This window comes from Nilaparvata lugens, chromosome 5 (genome assembly GCF_014356525.2).
Source record: "Nilaparvata lugens isolate BPH chromosome 5, ASM1435652v1, whole genome shotgun sequence".
Classification (NCBI taxonomy): Eukaryota; Metazoa; Arthropoda; class Insecta; order Hemiptera; family Delphacidae; genus Nilaparvata; species Nilaparvata lugens.
The window spans coordinates 50352820-50374255 of NC_052508.1; the positions used below are offsets into that span (position 1 = coordinate 50352820).

The 21436-nt window shown below is 34.0% G+C and overlaps 1 protein-coding gene across 4 annotated transcripts in view; it reads right to left on the bottom strand.

The window, feature by feature from the left end:
• The window catches only part of LOC111063080 (longitudinals lacking protein), a 592348-nt gene that overhangs the window by 7527 nt on the left and 563385 nt on the right, over positions 1-21436 (bottom strand). Inside the window, exon 5 of one of the 4 annotated variants that reach the window (XM_039428584.1) lies at positions 2391-4117. The exons of 2 other annotated variants lie outside the window; for them this stretch is intronic. In XM_039428584.1, coding sequence (XP_039284518.1) covers positions 3792-4117 — 326 coding nt within the window. In that variant the 3' untranslated portion in view covers positions 2391-3791. Of the gene's footprint in view, positions 1-2390; positions 4118-9078; positions 10740-21436 lie in introns of those variants that run through there. One more of the 4 variants, XM_039428577.1, reaches the window with a different exon arrangement.

Consider the following 21436-nt stretch of genomic DNA (forward strand, 5'->3'; position numbering starts at 1 on the left):
AACATCCCATGGCGTGGGTTGCTTTTCGTGGATTAACGTGGTTCTACTTTGCGGCGGGCCTTACAGTTTTCTCGTCTACTTAGACATGGCATTGAAATCCAATGACATGATTGTGGCATTAATTGTCATTCATTATTATTGTCATTTATTAGAAGTCTGATCAACTGTTTCTATTCACAACTTTTTGGTATTTTGAATATGGACTATGTTTAACTTAAGCCAGTTACACACACATCGATTTTTGGACGTTCGACTTTTCGCCGTCCTTATGGAATCTACCAGATTAAACGGAACTTGGCAAAAACATGAACACATCAGTTAGTCAAGACAAGACTAGTCACGATTAGTCACAATACTTCACACAGTTGCTTATGAAGCAAAACACACCGATTAGTGATTGCAATTAGACATGCCTTCATAAGCAACTATGTGAAGTATTGTGACTTAACGTGTCCTGTCTTTTCTTGACTAACTGGTGTTTCCCTAGCCTAATAGAATTTATAAGAACGCCAAAAAATCGTACGTCAAAAATCGATGTGTGTATAACTAGACTTACGTATTCAGTTATTTGTTGTTGTTCAATTGTTTACAAAAATTATTTGCTGTTTGTGTAGCGAAAAAAATCATACGTTACTTAGCCGTGAATATCTGTTGCGGGGCTCGCATGAAATTCATGCTCGGCCCTGAAAACGTACACTTCTTGGTCTCCTGACGCAAGATACCATTGCCTTAAGCTGCAACAATATAAGGCTAGGCACCAGTTAGTCGAGAAAAGACAAGACACGTTCAGTCACAATACTTCACATAGTTGCTTATGAAGGCATGTCTAATTGCAATGACTAATCGGTGTGTGTTGCTTCATAAGCAACTATGTGAAGTATTGTGACTAAACGTGACTAGTCTTGTCTTGACTAACTGGTGTGTGACCACCAAAGGGTTGATAATAAGAAGATAAATGAACCTAGGGTTTTCGGTGGTCTCTCAACTTCCAGGTAGTGATGATGAAAAAATAATAATGTGTATTTTATCAATATTTCAAAGATCCACAGAATGGTGATTTTATTATGTAGTATATACAATCAAAAAGATTTTTAAAAGATATTAGTTCTATTAATAAGAACGAGGAATTAAATAACTAGATTTCTAAAAGATATTAGTTCTATTAATACAAACGAGGAGTTAATTAACGTTGGATAATAACTAGTCAACCTATCACGTAGTAAAAAATATATATTGTACAACAGTTAAACAACTATAAAAATATTATTGTTTTCAAAAAATTTTTATCCTATAATAGGCTAATAAACAGCAATCACAATAAACTGGACGAAAAAATGAGAATACTGTAATAAACTATCACATCATGGCCAAATAAAATATAATGATAAAACTAATGAAGCTACCAAGTTGAGGAATACATCTTTAAACTATTCTGTAACACAATCACAATGCACGTCCATCTTTTAAAAATATAAAATAAGATGTATAATAACATAAAATGTATAATTCCAAGAATAATAATATAAACTTATTATAATGTCAAGCAAATCGAGTGAAAATGGAATTACAGAAATAAATTGCATTGTTCTCTGAATCCTCCGAATCATAGAGACTTACTAAAGTATCACATTTTGTACATCTGCAATGATTGTATCTTTACAGCATTATGATAAAATAGTATAAAATAAGTAGGCTATATATCTATTGTTACAGTAGAAGGAAATGATCTCGATCCTGTGGATGTTTAGTGGCCAAGTGGATCTTCAAGTAGCCCTTGCGTTTGTTGGTGAAGGGACAGTGCGGACACTTGAAGGAGGGAGGCTTGCCACAGTCATAGGTCACGTGGTTGGTGAGCGAGGACTTGCGACTGTATGCCTTATGGCAGCGGTCACACCGGTACGGGGTGCAGTCGTGGGTGTTACCCACGCTGTACCCTTGGCAACAATGTTTGCAAATTGTCAGTCTGTGGTCAGCTGGGTGGAAGGCTATTCTGTGGATACCTGAACAAACAATCGAATTAGAATGATATATCCTGATAAAGATCTAAAGGCGAAATAGATATACTTGAAAGGATTTGATACAAAGTGTCATCCCAGGGGGAGTTTTTGACAGTAGTAGAAGATTGCTGATTCCGGGTCCAATGATTCTCCATTCGGGAGAAAGAATGTATCAGGAAAATGTACAGGGAGAAAGTATCAGATGTTGTCTATGGAGCTCCTCCATATGTTGAGATCCACCTCTCCATTCAGATCCATCAGTCGGACCAACACAGGAATAACACATAACAACAAATTTCATATTTTCGGTTTTGAGGCCCTTCTTGAGGATGGTAAACAGTCTGGCTGACGGCCGGCCTTCTGCTGGATTGGATCCCGTAAATATGAGATAAATGATATTATATGAACTGATTCTGTGTTTGTCCAACTGACAGATCAGGCGGATCTCTATGTATGAAGAAATAAATCTTTTTTCAACCCCACTGGTGGGGGAGATCCAATCCTCTACCAACATTTATTCTGATTTTTTGGTCACCCCGAAGTCTCTTGCAAAGGTCTTGCATAAACTTATTTGTTTACTACAATCATTGAATGAATCTACATACTACATCTTCTGCTTACTTTACATGGACAAAAGTATCCTTTCCCTTTTTATTATTTATTTTACTGTACACTATGAATTTTCTGTGAGTTGGATAGGAAGTTACATTTCATCATTTGCTATTTCAGACTGTGTTACTTCTAATGACATGTTACCATGAATCTTAGTCTATAGATCTGAGGTCTTGTCACCTGTATAGCACCTTCTTTCACTGCTGCCATAACAAGGAATCAAATAATAATAATATCATTTTGAAAATTATGGATCAGAATGTATGATTTTCCTTAGTGTTATATTCAATTGCTGTCTGGAAAAACATTCTAATAGGTATATTACTTTCAAGTTATTTGAATAAATATTTTCCTCTGTATCTTATCAAATTATTGTAAGTTGGAAAGAATTTTTACATATTAGAATAAAGCTTTGTCAGTTGAATAAAGGGTAATATAAATATTCTTTGTTCCCTAAATAAATTTATGAATAGCAAAAAAAAAAAATGAAAACGTTCTATTTTTTAGTAAATATCTATTTATTGTCATTTGGATAAAACATCATCTCTACACTTTATGTGAATATACTACCCAATAGAAATCAAAACAAACCAATTTATTCAGATGCAATTATTGTCATTGCAGCATATTTTTCTTCATGCCAGTCTGCTGACTGAACATGGAATTAGGAAATTACTTTTAAAAAATGTTACTGCTGAATTCCTCAAATAGATAGTTTATTATCTTCTCATTTGTAACGGAAGTTTACTAATTGATTGAATCATAACCATGAAAGGAAGTAGCTCATATATTATGTAGACAACTTGATCTATCTATCTATATTCGCATGTCTCAAACTGATATGAATGATGGATTTTCAATTGTGCACTGGATAATATGTGATCTGAGAGACCAGTTTCACAAAATCTACAACTTGAGATGCGTAAGCAGTTAGGGATTCATATGAATATTTATGTCTTCCATTATAAAAGTTTATATTTGAATATTCCCTAATTCACTATTACAGTTACTATAACTTACTATTTCATAGTTCATAATTCAAAAGATAAAAAAACATACACCTAGAGGAAAACTGTACTCTCACCTCAATATATAAAATGAGTAATTGAAAATAATTTATAGTATCAGTAGAATTTGAAAAATAAATCATTCTTTACTAGTAGCATGAAATTAATTCAAGGATCATGATGAATCAAGATCAACCAATTTGCGTAGCTCCAGGTTATTTCTGCTTTCTGGGTGTTTAAGGAAGACGTGAGTCTTGAAGTTTCCTTTGCGTTTGGAGACATAGCTGCAGAAAGGGCACTTGAAAGATGGCGCTTTGCCACAGTCGTACTTGACGTGATTGTTGAGTGTGGTCTTGCGACTGTACACCTTTCCACACTGCTCGCACCTGAAAGGACAGCATTTGTGGCTGGCCATGGCTTCTCTACTTTCACACTCCTGGCCGCAGTTTGGACAGCACAACGATGGATCGCCACTCCAGTATCTCCCGTCGTTGCTGCTTCCTGAACACAAATCAGAATTCCAATCAACTATTGAATGATGCTCAAATTTCAATGGATGTATGCCCAACATTAGATAATATATGGATCTAATACACCTAAGGATCCAAACACTTTATCAAATAAAATTACTATTTCATAAATATAATTAGGATTCCCGATTATAGAATTACATGAGGGAAAATGGAAATCAGAGTAGCCTATGCTGCTTCTTCTTAATAAACTAGATATCATGTTAAAAAATCAAAAATCATTTACAGTATCCCCAATAAATAAGCTCAAGTCAAAGTAATTTCTGGTTGAGAGAAATTCAAAAAGTTGAAGAAAATTGAAATCAAATCAGGAGAAAGAGTCCGAGAGAACAAAAATACATTATGTAGGTAACATGATTTATTATTTATATTTTTTTATGAAAAACACCTCAGGAGCTGTGTCAAGAGCTAGTTTGATAAAGCATTGTTCGATTAAACAAAAATACTCCTATTTAGTCATACTTCCATACATATCATGGAATAATATAATAAACAAGCAACATTTTCTGGCTAATTTTTACAAAATATAGCTTATCGAGTTAGTGATAGAACCTCAGCATGGAATTAGCAATTAAAATCCCACAATACAAATAAATTATTGTCACATAAAAAATAGTGTAATACTGAAGAAATATTCCTCAGCAAAATGTGAATTTTGTTCATTACAAAAAACTTATCTTATTGTTATCCAATTCCAGGTTCCCATAGATCGCATAGGACTTAACAGGATCAGCAGTGATCTTTTTGCAAAATTAGCAGTTTACAATAATTATTCTAGACTAAACTATACAGTCATAAATAAACTATATACTAAACTACAGTAATTTATATAAACTATAGTATAGTAATCAGAGTAAAGCTTTTTAAAATATTAATTGCACTTATTTCAAACAACATTACATCATGTTATGTTATTTTTAGTTGTTATATATCACACTAGCAACAGATAAGGCTCATTGAAACCCATCATATTATATATATATATTTTTTTTGAAGCTGTTGTTCGTTCTTACTTTCATAAATTCTGAACTTCTTAGCTAACCGCACGGTCAGGTCGATTATGAAGACTTCAGCTCAGTATCGATTATCTTTAATTATATTATAATCTAGGCTGTATCAATGACTGGATCATTGCCAGTAATTTAGTGACATCCTGACATCTACCGCGACTTGCTGAGAGTGTTGAATGTGATGTAACATGCAAATAATCAAGGTCACCTTGCAAGTGATAATTAAATGGTGCTGTACTCTGGTGGCAAATAGTGGAGCGCGGCAACATTTAAATACATGATTTACATTTGAAACTCTCAAGCTGGAAGCTACCTTGCTGCACTATGTTTGCACACTTACTTGTGTGTGAAGCTCTTGAGGCTTTGTTGCAGCGATTTTAAAACTAAACTACTACCGTATTCCATTTCATTGAATTCTACTATATTATTTAATTATGAATACATGGAAGCAAACAGAATTTCTACCAAAAATTACTTCCATAACCCAATAATTAGAATGATTCAATATAAATATTTAAAAATATTAAAATAAAATTGAAATGCTATTAGAAATTAGAATACCATAAAAATAGGAAATATGTAGAATATAACTACATCACTAAAAATTGCAATACTACAATAAATTATAATTTTTATTGAACGAAAATCCTTAACGCAGTCCTTATTGTACCAACCAGTTGGGAAACGAGAAAGAGAGATAGAGAAGACGTCCAAGAAAAAGATGGTCCGATTATAGAGACTATGAGGTTCGGAACAGGCAATGATGCCTACTTGACCGTGAAATGAAGAAGAAGAAAAAGAAGAAGAAGAAGAAGAAGAAATTTAAACGAAAATCCAAAGTTAAATGCTGTAAACCACTCCGAATACATCTGCTACTGCAAATATTAACATCAGGGTTAACAACTAGACGAAAATTCGATGAGAGCTACTACCCAAAATAAGTCCATATTTGCAGTAGCAGAGGTCTTCGGGATGGTTTACAGCATATGACTATGGATTTTCGTTCAATAATGATTATTTATCAATTAGCATTGAATGAATGCAGTTTCTCATTGATTTCCATGTGTCGACTTATTGTATTATGTATGACAGCCAAATGCGTTTTGTAGTTTCCCTTGCGTTTGGTGACGTATGTGCAGTAGGGACACTTGAATGCAGGCAGCTTCCCGCAGTCGTACTTCAGGTGGTTGGTGAGCGTGGATTTGAGGGAGTAGACCTTGTCGCACTGCTCGCATCGGAACCGACTGCACTTGTGCAACGCAAGGGACATTTCACTGCCGAACTGCAGGTCACATGACTCACAGGTCAGTCTCCGGCCGGTTGCTTCCGAGCTAATGCTACCTGAGTTCACAGAAAACATGTTAGAAAATGTGATAGAAGTTTGAATGATCGAGTAGCGAAACAAAACAGTTGACAGTAGTAGGTGTACATACACTATAGTGATCGGTTCACTTTGATCTGTCATCGTTGTTTAAATGAGAAGTATTGATTGATATAAAAGGAATAAAACAGTTTGAAGAGCACATATCTCACTATGATGAAAATATGAAAATGCCCCATTAACAATTTCCTAAGACCTTAAAGAGATATAGACCCACAATGCATATGCCTTCCCAATGATAGCTCTTACTTGAAATTGAAGGTCGCCATTGGGGTATTTTAGCACGATATAGTATTTATTTGTAATACTACAGATCGCAAAGGCATTGGTGGCATTGGTATGTAATAATCTTATGGGTTGCCCCCTCAAAGGCGGATTTCAATTCCAAGTACGACACTAGCGCTGCATGTGAGTCTATGCATCTTTAAGGTCTTTGACAATTTCACATTCCATTTTCAGGTCATCGTTTTTATAACAGCTGGATTGCATCACTTAAAACTGTCAACATTTTCTGAATGAGGATTATTTAAAGTGAATCTCATAATGGAATAAAAATAACGATACTACTTTGTATCGGAACAACTAATGAAACATTTTTATGGGGTTCCTAAACCACAGGATTCATTAATTCGAGTGTAAAGTACCTTAATTCTAGCATAGACTGGAGTTTATGTGAAAACTATAGTTCTTATCCAGTGTGTATGTAGGCTAGCCTACTTACTACTGTCGCCTGTTTATTATTTGCGAGACTTACAATGCCGTTTGTACAGTCTAAGTTTACCGCTAATATGAGCAGCTACTGGATTAATTCGAATAATGAACTATTGTCATATTTTTAATAATGTGTTTCTATCAAGTTAAAACGTTCGGTTGATTCATTCACTTCGAACTTGGACCTTGCACGCAGCTCTTTTATATTTATGTAAAGGTAATTGAAAAAAAAATAATGGAGAAGTAATTTCTGAGATATTGAAAGTGATTTCTGGATAAGTTTTGAGATCATTAAATGAATTTGATAGAAATCTTCAATGGAAAACAGGAATTGAAATAATTATCTCCAGTATTAATTGGAAAAATGGACGTTTTGGGCATATGATTGATCTATCTACCGTAAAACCTTTCCGGAAATATATTACAGCTATACAGCAATCAATTGGATGACAAATTTATTAAAACATAATAATTTCATTCACTATGTACACTAAATGTTGAGAATTAATTCCCCAATAAAAAGCCACCAAGAGTTCTATTATTCTACTAATACTATTAGTATTATTCTTCTATTATTCTATAGTTCTACTATTATTTTTATTTTAATAGAAGTGCACTCCAATAGAGCTTATGCCTAGATGTGCCCATCTTTATTTCGCTTTTTGTTTTTGTCCTCTAAAGCAAAACAAATGATGTTAAAATAAGTTGCTTTTCAAAGTGGATTTTCATTAGTATTTCCTTTTTTTGTATTTTTAGCCGGTATTTTTAGAAAGTACAATGTTTTTATAATATGTTATGCGAAATGAATTAATTTTTCAATTGAATTGAATTATTGAAAGTTCTACCTCTTATGGAGGATTCAATTCTCATTCATCTATCATTATAGAAACATACATTTTGAAATTGAAATTACTGAACATTAATTCAATGAGATGAAATTGATTATAGAATATGTAAATACAGTAGTAGGCTACAACCAAGCTGTACGAGGAAAATGAAAAAAAAATTGTTTTCTAAAACATGCTTTTTATTATAAATCAATTTATAACATCATAATTTTGTGAAGAGTTGAATGAAATATAAGGAATGAACAATAAATAAATGCATAGAAATGTTGAGTGAATTAATGTCAACAATACACTGACAAGCATTATTTTATGATAAAATTAATATATTATCAACATTTTCAATTTCTTACAATGCAGAAGCTTCTTATAAGCATTAATTACTTTATTTATTTGAATTTTCCCAATTATTATTATCACTTGAATCACAAATTATGAGAAAGATCAACTTTTGTAAATATAAACAAAGCATAATTATACATAAATTACAAAATATAAGTTATTAAGAATAATTAGTACAAGAATATTTTAAATAATCATAATTTTTGTATATTAGCGATCAACATCATTTTTGACTAACTTATCTTCAAATACTTTTTTGAAGAGCTCCGATGTCTATTTGAGACCTAATGATTGTAGAATATATCTGTGGTAAGTTAATAATGTAACATAGAATGAAAATACATCATATTTCAATTTGATTATCTACAATCCTATTAACTATTGGTAGAATTGATTATTAAGTCACAAGGCATCGTCACAATATTTGGTTGCTTGCTTATGTTACCTACTAATACAAAATATAACAATTCATTTTCAATAAAATCGAATTCGTATCCAATTTCTAAAAAAATCTTATGATAATTAAAAAATACAATTTCCGTCACTCCTTTCACATACCTGCAATTTCATTCAAATAAAATAAATGAAAGTTTATTGATATATTACAAAAAACTTCATCACTTCTTTTGATTGATGAAGTAGAGATATTGCATCAGTTTTACATAAAATAGTGAATTCGGTATTAACAAATTATATGCAATGTTAATTGTTCTCAATATATATAAATTATACACAACTAATAATAATAATAATGATACAAATTATATCTAGTGTAATCATTAAAAAAACAATAAATAGGAAGATTTTGTGCAATATTTCATATGAACAGTTCAGCCATTGACCATCATTTACAAACCTCAAACCAAAACAATATAAAAATATAACTAGCAATAAATAAATATATGATGTAACAAAATTATTAATAAATGAAACTATGACTTTTCATTTTATGAGGAGAAGATGAGTGATGAGTGGATATTTATAATTATTGTCCTTGATTAATTGAAAAAGTCACAATCAGGACACTTACAAGTGCAGTTTCAATATATAAATAATGTCAAATTAATAGAACTTCTAGTTCTAAAATGATCATTTTATGCTGTAAATGATATAATGACCTGTTTCTCATTGTCTCTCCAAAACAGACTCACAATGAATATGATAAAAGTTTATTTTACAATTAGAATCGGTAAGGTTACAGCAATCACGCAATCTATCAGAACTTACCATGAGAAATTGAAAATTCATTGCAATTCGTATTCAATAATAGTTATACGTTATTTATTTCATCTGAAATTCGTGAGCAATAAGTCAGTTGAAATAATTGTATTTTTCATAGAAATAATAAGATTTTTCACGATAGTTGTAGAAATAATTTGAACAGATTTGTTATGAATACAGTGATTTGTCATAATTTTGTATTGAGTGATGCAGTAAATACTGACCAATTGCGTGCTGTGTTGTTGATAGAAATGCATGTATTAATAAATAAATCTATTCTATTTTCAAAGACTTAGGCCTACTGATAAAGACCCTTGTTCTTACAATGGATAAAACTAAACGATTTAAAATAAACCACATTAAAGATGGAAAATCATAATAAATGAATGGTTATATCATTATAAATGACGCATATGGAAGCAATATGTAGTTTCTTTATAACTCACAGTGAATATACATCAACACGATTTCATACGCATTCCTTATTTCAATTCATTTGTGATGAACCATAAAAAATTATGCATGTACAGAAGATGGAAGGGATTCATTTTTTATGCTATATGTTGAAAACAAATGTTTGTCGTGTCCTTAGAGACAACCCACAATAAGAACATACTTTAACATGCTACAATGGAAGAACAAATAATAATGAATCATAGGCTACATGAACAAACATAATTTCGAATGAAATAAGGAGAGGATCAATTTATTTGATGCTGTGTTTAAATACAATATGTCGTTTTAAATTGTCTTTTCGTTTGGATACAAATTCGCAGTGGGGACACTTGAACTGGGAAGAGGTTCCGAAATCGAGTTTGATCAGAAGATACATGGACGCTTTCTCGTACAATTTTCCACATTCGAAGCAGATGTAGGTTAAATTGTTATCGTCGGATTTTTCGAGGAGCATTTTCGACAAACTTTCGAAATTCTCCTGCAGGACCTCTTCAGCGCTGATAAGGGGAAACGATTTCGAGTCGGATTCTGACTCCTCTTTGACCTCTTCTTTTTTGGTGACATCTGTGCTGCTGAGAGTCGTCTCAACCATCAGCAGGGGATCATCCGCCACAGCTCCACCACAGTCTGAAACAGAGAAACGTGTCAGTAAAAATACTAACAAAGTGCATTCATCAATGCATAGAGATCGACAATAATAATTATGCAATTGGTTCACCTATTCATACGACTGGGCAGAATCTAATGCATACTTCACATGTTGGCCCAGCCGCTGGCCCAGCCTGGTAATGCCTAGTGTACATCTAGGCCAGCATTAGCAAACTACCAATTCACACACTGGCGCTGGTCTTTATTGGGCCAACATGTGGATGCGGCATTGAGATAGCCTAGACGGAATTTTGGCAATTAGAGTACTGCGATGATCACCCTCTTGAATGGAGAAATCATAAATAAGAAATGATCAAATAGATTTGTTTATGCAAATTTCAAACATGGATTACAAATAAAAATAGAAAAGTGTTGTTGTACCACTCCTGTGTTATTTCTGTAAGCTTCTACAACACGTTTCTATTTTTATTTGTCTTACAGAATAACACAGGAGTAGTAAATTAACTAGAAATTCTATTTTTTGAGTCCCTAACATCCAGTGAAAGATCGGAAAACATTGCAAATGATTGATGAGAGATAGAATATTAGAAGACACCAAACCAAATTTATCAATGACAGTTGATCTTGATCAGAAGAGCGAAAACGATAGCGATTGGTGGATTGATGTACAAATATTGGAAAAAATTATAGATCATGCATTCAAATACGACAAATATCCAGAGATTTGATAAGGAACAGAGTATCAGAATATATAAAAATGTCAGTACTGTAGTTACAAGCCACAAACAATGTCAGTTTGACGGTTATAGTAGTAGCTCCAACCCTCAAATTGCTTTTTCTGTTAACATTGCAATCTAAGGCACAATATTTTGAATGAATGTGTTTAGATAGACAAGTAACTTGGAGCAAGATGCAAGTTTTAGAGACAAGACTAGCAATTTCATTAGTTAGATTCACATGCAATTTGATCAATATGGAAGGAAATGCTGAATACTCCCAGTGACGTTGTTTCCTGAAATTTTGATTAAATATAATATGGTCAAATTTTAATTGAAATGTTGCTCAACATTCAAGCGACTCAATTGAATAGCTATTAACTTGAAGGGTTTAACATTACTGGTTTAGCCTATTTTAATTCAATTGACAACCTCAGTCAATCAGGTGCTAGGAACTTTCAACCAATCACAGAGAGATAACGCTTACTTTCCCAATCGAAGTAAAATCAATAACTTGGAATTGACGACGATCCTACTACTTATATGTTCCACCAACTTTAGGTCTTCAAGTGTGTTCAAATACCTTACCTTGAGAAAATTAATTCCAAATGATGGGTTATTTGCTTCAATGTTATTTGCATGAACGGCTGACTCTTGCAAGGCTCAATTGTAATCGGATTATTTATTATTACCCTCCGATGATGTCAACTCACGTCCATGGCTTGTGGGTGATTAATGGGAGGGGTGATTGATAAGAGTTGAATGGACCTACACACATAGGTACAGTTTTTGGTTGTTATGAACCAAAATTTCGTCACAACACAGATACATTCGGTGAAAGTTTATGATCACTTTTAACAATAATTCTTCATTGAAACTGCAAACTCTTTCAAAAAATGCTACTAAAAATCTGTAAACCACAGCCTCCTCCAAATTCCCAACTATACGGACTCTCAGATGAGCAGAATTTTTTTCGCTCATTAGCCAGATGCATAGTCTTTTATGGTCTTTTAACTTCATGAGCGAAATAGACGCTCCCCATAAGAAACAATGCATTTGTGAAGACGCGCGAAATAAATTCTGTCGCACGTATAGTTGATTTTCAGCCGAAAATGCGTCACATACATACAAAAGCAAATCCCGTCGAGTTAAAAAGTAGATTTCAATAATTATTATAATTCATAGTTGAAAGAATCAGGCTGGCCACAAGCGATAGAACATGCATGATACATAGTTGTGTCATCACAGCTGTAATCACAGCGAAACGCTTCGAGCTGAATTTTTCGAGGTTACGTTTCTGTATCTCTGATTTTTTTGTTTATTTTATCTTCACTGCTCTATTTGAGGTTGAATAATTTTTCCATCAATATAATTTGTAATTTCCCAGTGGTTTATTTATTGTCATTGGTTGTTCATTTCATGACAGAACTTAGAAGCCTCTCGTTGATAATGAATAATATTCATGCATGATGAACATGACGTGTATGTGCATGATAAACATGCATGACATACTTGTTTATTATGAATGTATTAATGTTAGTGGCCAGCCTAGTTGGTAGACACTAGAAACTCAGAGTAAGTTACAAAAAGTATAAGTAAAAAGTAAGTTACAAAATAATTCTATCAAGTGAAGCAGTGACATCACAAAATAACTTGTACTTACTGCTGAACGAACACCTATAATTATATATTATATATTATTTAATCAAACTGTGATTTGTTTTGTTTTGTCGAGAGAGATGACGACTTATGTATTTTCAGTAGGTATGAAATAACGAATAATTGTTGCAGTAAAATTATTCATTCAATCATTTAGAGAAAAGCTATGTTTCCATTAAAGGCCATCACACACCGCCATAGCGTAGCTTGAAATGCGTCTTCAGAAGACATAGCTGTCATATTTCCTAATTTTAAATCTTCAATAATGTTAAATCTGGATAGATTTATCAACTTTAGGAGAAACTTCGGCTACTATTTACTTTCAAAATACGTATCCCTAGGTACACTACGACGGTGTGATGACCTTCACATTTGCCATATATACGTATTATATTCCACATAAATATGATGATTTCATATATCTTATTCATTTCCATCAGCCATTATAAATTTCAACTTTGAATAGGAAAAGTAGTCTACAATGTAGGCTACCACCCAGTATAGAGGAGTTTTATGCGCCATTACTAATATCCTACACAGGCCTACTCTCAATTTCAAAATGCAATTCCAGCTGAATGGAGATAATGTGGCACTCAAGTAATGTTAATTAGGATACGCTAATGAGAATAACATCACAAGGGATGGTGCAAATATTTATAATTAGTTCATGGAAAGATGTATTTTCTTGGTGAATATAATATATTCTGGATATGATAATTGATCATGATTAACATGAATCAACAATTTAATTCTACATCAGATGAACCGAGATTCAAATCACAGCTATCTACTACAACTAAAAAGTAACTATAGTCAACTTTATGAAGATGAAATTTTGAAACAATTATGGTCTAATTTCCACTTTCATAAAGATGAGTTGAATTTCAACTCCAAAATTATATCGTTGAGCTTATAAATAAATGACTGTGAATGAATGATAATGTACCAAAATATTTATGAACAATATGAAGTTATGATCAGTATTGCGTTAGAACTCGTAGAGAACGGACGTATAGTGGAGTAGTTAGTAATAGTGTAGTGTAGAAGTAGTGAGTCAGCAGTTTGTTCGCCATCAAAAGTGGAACAAAAATATTGCATCGAATATCGGTCGTCGACCGCGGAATTCATGCAAGCAAAGCGACCTGCTTTTCGCGGCCGTTCTAAAGCTCGCGTTCGCGTTTCCGTGTGCGTGAGTGTTGATACGAGGGCTGTTTGAAAGGTATGTTTTCAAAATATGTCTAATTTAGTGAAGCCACCTAGTATTCCTACAAAAGAGCAAAGAGAACAGGGAGCCACTAACGACAGTGTCAGTATGGACACCAACACCATGCTAAATACATCAGAAATTCAGTGTTCACCGGATAAATATATAAATTAAATAAACTCGAAACTTCCACCGAGCAGGAACTTTTCATCGCCTGGAAAGAGACCGATGAGAAGAGGAAGAATTGGAGAAGAGCAACTTAGAACTGTTAAAAAAAGTGCAGGATTTAGAAGCAAGATTTCTGAATATTGAGAAGAAGATTCACAGCTCACAGCCTACCAGCTCAGCAGCCGAGAACTACTCAACAAATGAGGAAGAATTGGCCAAAGAAACAGAATGGATCAGGACTCGTACTAAGCGGGCTACCAAGAAGAGGAAGCTTAGTACTCCATCGCCAGAAGTCAAAAATGTGTCTGCAAAAAGAATTCAACAGAACTTAAATTCTAAAACCACTGACGTGGAGAAGAGAGAGAAGAAAGAAATGCCACCACCCCCAATCATAGTGGATGGTATCAAGAATCTAGATGGACTCCTTAAGAGTTTGAAAAAAGTGTCGCCAGCTGACAAATTTAGAATAAAACTCTTGAGTAGAGAAACGTTCAAAATAAATGCAGTCGACTCCGAAACTTATCGGAATGTTACCAGAGAACTGATCAATGACGGATTTAACTGGCATTCCTATGAAGATAAGCAGTCGAGACCAATAAGAGTAATGATTAAAAAACTTCATTACTCTTGTAGTACAGACATGATACTGGGAGATTTGAAGACACGAGGATTGAAAGTTGTAGAAGTTGTAAATAAGCTAAAGTGGAAGACAAGAGAGCCATTAGATATGCTCATAGTCTCATTTAGCGCGGAAGAAAATATATAAAAAGTTTTTGAACTTAAAATTATAGTTGGTTGCAAAGTGGAAGTGGAAGCACTGAAGAAGGCCAACCTGATACCGCAATGCAAACGATGCCAAGCATACGGTCACACACAAAAATACTGTAACAAGAAGCCTAGGTGTGTAAAGTGTGCAGGTAAACATCAAACAAAAGACTGTACAAAACCCAGTGATGCTTTACCAAAATGTATTCATTGCGGAGAAGCACATCCAGCCAGCTATCGAGGCTGCACTGTCGCAATCGAATTGCAAAAGATTAGAAACTCCAATAAAACAAAAAATATTCCAGATTTACGGAAGAACACAGTGAAGAATATTCCACCAAAACTCACAGAAAATACACAAACCCACAATCCAAACAATGAAAGCGCGGTTAAGAAATTAACTTTCGCCCAGATTGTCTCAAAAGAAAATAGACCAAAATTGGGAGAGCCAAAAAGTGAAATAGGAGATAACAATAATATTTTGCAGCTCATCTTGGCAAAACTGGATAGACAAGAAAAATAATCACCTCACTGCAGTCTAAATTCCAGAAGTTAGAACAAAGTAAACTACTGCAATTCAAATGATTCATTCACTAAAAATAATGGAATGGAACGCAAATGGATGGTTACAACGGCAACAGGAGTTGGAAGCAGTTCTAAACATAGAAAAAATAGATATATGTCTTATATCTGAGACTCATTTTACAAAGCAGTCGTTTATAAAATTCAAAGGCTATAGGATCCATCATGCTTTACATCCCAGCAATGTCGCAAGGGGTGGGAGTGCCATCATCATCAGAGACAATCTACAACATCATGAACAAGTGAAACTCGAAAGTGATAGAATACAATTGACAGGTGTAGCAGTGAGAGCAGTCAATTATCATTTTGTTGTTGCAGCTATTTACTGTCCTCCCAGATATTCCATCAGAAAAGATGAATATTTATCATTGCTTGATATGTTAGGAGACAAATTCATTCTTGGTGGAGATTTCAATGCAAAGCACGCGCATTGGGGATCGCGCTTAACAACACACAAGGGAAGACAGCTCTATGAAGCAATGAGAGAGATGAGGTGCGAAGCTCTTTCAACTGGTAAACCAACCTACTGGCCCACCGATACGAGGAAAATCCCAGATCATATAGATTTTTTTCTGACAAAGAATATATCGGTAAATTATTTGCATTTAGAGGATATTTTCGATCTAAAGTCGGACCACTCACCCATCATTTTGACTCTCAGTGATTCAATTCTACAGAAGGAAAATGCTTGTCCTGCGCTAGTCAACAGCCACACGGATTGGGATGGTTTCCAAAAGATGCTGGATGAAAGAATAGAGTTGAACTCGCCATTAAGAAACGAAGAACAGATTGATCGGGAGTTAGAGAAGTTTGTAACTGATATCCAACAGGCAGCATGGTGTAATACTCCACAATTCAGAAGAAGAACCACTGGAAATAATTACCCTGCGGAAATCAGAGAAATGATTGTGGAAAAACGAAGAGCAAGAAGGAGATGGCAGCAATCACGTTCTCTTCAAGACAAAATAGTTTTAAACAATCTAACTCAAGAACTAAGGAGAGAGATTCAATGTATCAAGAATGAATCAATCAATAATTGCTTGATAAACTTAACAGCAGAACGCAGTACAGACTACCCACTCTGGAAGGCAGCTAAGAAAATAAAAAAACCCAGGTGAAAAGAGAAATAAGAAATCTGAATAACAAAAAGACCCCTGGATTCGAAATGATAACTGGCTTAGTCCTCAAGCACCTACCAAGAAAAGCAATAGTAAAATTAACACATTTTGAATGCCTCTTTCAGACTCAAATTTTTACCAGGAATATGGAAAGTAGCAGAAGTTATAATGCTACTCAAGCCAGGTAAAGAGCCACATGAAGTATCATCATATAGGCCAATATCATTGCTACCTGTGCTTGCCAAGTTGTTTGAAAGGATTTTACTGAGTAGGCTAAAACCAATAATTGAGAGACAGCACATAATTCCATATCACCAATTTGGCTTCAGAGTGAAACACTCAACAATAGACCAAGAGCATAGGATTGTGAATGTAATAGAGAAGAGCCTTGAAGAGAAAAAAGTTTGTTCAGCAGCTTTCCTTGATATAGGGCAAGCTTTTGATAAAGTGTGGCATGAAGGTCTTCTTTTCAAACTGAAAAAAGTGCTGCCAAAGCAATTTACAGATATATTAAAATCCTATCTGACTGACATATACTTTAGAGTCGGGCATGAAAATTCATATTCTGATTTGAAGGAAATAAAAGCAGGAGTTCCTCAAGGAAGTGTTCTCTACCATTTCTCTACCTACTCTATACCAGCGATATTCCCAGCCTTGATGAGAATACTACAGCAACATTTGCAGACGATACAGCCATATTATCAGTAGACAGGAATATTCATATTGCAACAGAAAAACTACAGAGATCCATCAACAAAATTCAAGATTGGACTAGAAAGTGGAGGATGAAACTAAATGAAGCAAAGTCGATTCACATCAACTTCACCAATAAGAAGGACCTGCCCATACCAATAACAATTAACAACCAAGTTGTACCATATGCCAATGATGCCAAGTATCTAGGTATGACCTTTGACGCAAAGCTTCGCTGGAAGGCCCATGTCAAGAAGAAGAGAGAGGAACTTGGAATCAAATATAAGAAGCTGTATTGGCTGATCGGTAAAAACTCCAACTTACAAATCCAAAACAAAGTACTTCTGTACAAACAGATACTAAAGCCAGTATGGACATATGGTATACAACTTTGGGGGTGTACCAAAGACAGCAACATCAATGTAATACAACGGTTCCAGAACAAGGTGCTGAGGAACATTGTGGATGCTCCTAGATATGTCAGGAACAGCGATCTTCATAGAGACCTGCACGTCGACCTGGTGTCCACCAAGATCCAGAGGCATGCGGAGAGGCACGAGGGGCGACTGCACCAACACGACAACGTTGAGGCGATCCAGCTGCTAGACAATGGAGGGTTGGTGCGGAGGCTCAAAAGGAGGAAACCGTATGAGCTAGTGTAGTGCTTGTTCAATTAGTGTCCAGTGAAAGAGCAGAACAGTGATTGAGTGAATCTAGCTTCTATAGTACAGTCATAAGTGTACATATTAATTAAACAGTCAATATCAGTAAGAATATCTAATGAGATATTCGCTGTTAACATATTAAAGTAGTATGTTAGGATAGAAAAAATTAGCTCATTAGTCTCTAGACTAGATAGCTATAGTATTGACAATAAATAAATAAATAAATATATATATATTATTGAGTAACAATATATATATATATATTGTTACTCAATGTTACCTGAGGGCCACGCATGAATATGAGACTCCTACTAACGTACTAAGCCATGCCAATTTCGATGAAGAGATCTGAGATTGCTATAGCTGCTACTATACAATTGGATGTTATTATAGTTGTGAAACGTTGTTTATCAGGTCATGTTGTGTGAAGAAAAAAGCAAATTATTTAAATGAAACGTAAAAATTTATTTCTGTGCCAAATCATTTATTCATTTGTTTTTGTTCATGAAAACAAAACAGACTTAATTTTCCTTTTCTTCAACAATATTTGACGATCAGGATGTATCCTTATCATATGCGCGTTGATGTTCTCTTTGCGTTTGGACACATGCGGACAGTAAGGACAGTAGAAATGTGGCATTTTGCCACACTCGTGCTTCTTGTGACGATACAGCGACGCCATTTGGTTGTACGACTTGCAGCATGTGTCACACACAAAAATACGTGACGATTTGCTGACATCATCATTGAGAAAAACGTGAAAAGTGTTGCCTGTAAGATACCAACACAAAAGGACAGATGTGAGGTTATGTGAGAAATAAACCAGATATAGTTAGATTCACCGCAATCTGTCAGCATTCCTTAAAAATAGCATCAATGTCCCATTGAACCACTCCTGATGGTACTTTTTGTAATGATTGTTAGTCAATTATATCATTATGTCAATCAGATGCTGATAATTGATAGTCAATCATACCATTATATCAATCAGATCGTTATGACTGGCTATCGTTTATAGTGATTTTTTTTCATATATTAGCTATCTTGAAACTAAAAACATGTTTCATTCTGATCTAAATTGCTAATATAATTCGAAATGTAAATACATTCCACAAAGACCTGCTTTCCCTGATTCTCCGCTGGGAAAAAATAGAAAAGCGTTGGTGGGAGTGTTCACACATTTGCACTCCCTCATAAGAGCCAATAGTGTAATGTTTTTGGTCTGCTGAGCAGTAATTTATGAGAGAGTGGGTTCTAGGATTTTGTAAAAATAGTTTCTGATTTTTGTGACAATATTGATTCTTTTCCTAATATTGACTTGATTTTCTATTTGAACATATAAATCATGTAAATAATTGAATTTTATTGTTTCCATCATTGAATGATTTAGGCATAACTTGAATGAACTAGAGCCTTGGAATTAAAAAGAACTTCCCTTCCACAAGGAGATGGGGCGTGAAGTTGCCCTCTAAAAGTTCGAGAGTAGAATCCTCAAGAATAAAGTACATGACCATTTTGCGATTTGAAGATGCCTAGATGTGATTGTCAAGACTGGGTTATACCATAGAGAAACGATAGCATAAGTAGATATCCCATGGTATAGGGCGTTTATGTCGCAACTTTTACTGTTATCCCAAGCCGATAGTTCACGTAGTTCATTCCTATGCAGCTGTGTGACGCTGGTAGTCTCTCAGATTGTGCCGTTCATACACTATCACCCAAACAAAACAGTAAAAATTGACAATAACCGACAGTAATCGGCTTGAGATAACAGTAAAAGTTGCGACATAAACGCCCTATACCATGGGATATCTACTTACGCTATTGTTTCTCTATGGTTATACTGACTAGGGAACTAAAATTTCATGAGGGCAGTTTCTAAAAACTATATTTTAATGAACATAACGATAAACAAGTTTCGTTTATTATACCATGTGCACATACAAACAGTCTCACTGCTGGGCCTACTAGGGTTTAATAATGGTGGTAGTTATTTCGAGTCAAAGACAACATCTTCCTCTAAAATTTCTTTCTCAGTATGGAAAAATTACTCAACATGTGTCTAGTATCAATTTCAAAATGTTTTATCCGATATTCAACTCGATATTGCCTCATATCAATCGCGGAGTAATGAACAATGTATTCCCTCATTATAATAAGGTAAGAAGTATTTCCTTATTCCGTCCGTGCCTCCAATAATACACAGTAATAACCATCCTCGAATTATGAATATTCTTAGCTTGAACGCATCTAGAATGTCAATTAATATGCTGCATAAGGTACAAATTAATATTTTTCGTTTTGCCTTCTTTATAATATCATGCATTCTCTGACTCAATTGACTGTTATCTTTCTCTGAGGGTGAGACACTCCTCTTTTTATGGTGTCTAATATATTAATATTCTTCAATCTTGAGAATGACTTCGCTGAGTTTCATCAATTTTTTTATCATCTAAATCAAAAGTTATTTTTTTAGAAGTCATAGAATATTCTTGCTTGGATCTGCTTCTGTTCCAATTCATACAAATGATCCAAATCTCGGCAACTTGGGAAAATTAATTTCTGGTTATTAACAATGGAAATTGATCAAAGTACTACTTTTTTTTAATATTTTAAATCGACTCTATGTTTGCCGAATATAGCTTATTTTAGGGAAAAATTATTGTAGAGCTTCGATCTGAATTTAATATTTAGGATTTCTGTCTTATCAAGTTAAACTCTGAATAAAAATATAGAAATAACTATTGATGATAGTGTAGGCTACTAGAATGCATTGGTCTATATTTTGGAAACTTACCTTTCAACTTGTACTCATGGTTGAAGACACATTTACAGAAGAAGAAAACTGAAAATCTTGCCGAGTTTATTATGTTATGATATTATCTTCTTTGAAAATTTGAAAATTTAAACAATCTTAAATCAATCGTCTACTTTATTCCAGGTACAAGTTCCCACCATTGGTGTTTCCTATCACATTAATTCAATTTTAATCTCAGTTCCTCATAATGATTTCAAAAACATATTGAATAATATGTTTATGTAAACAATAATCCTGATTCAGTTCTCGATTTTTTTTAAATCAATGTTTCTCATGTTAGACCACTACATGTTCGTTTACTCTGCTAATTGTTTATTGTTGATGTAT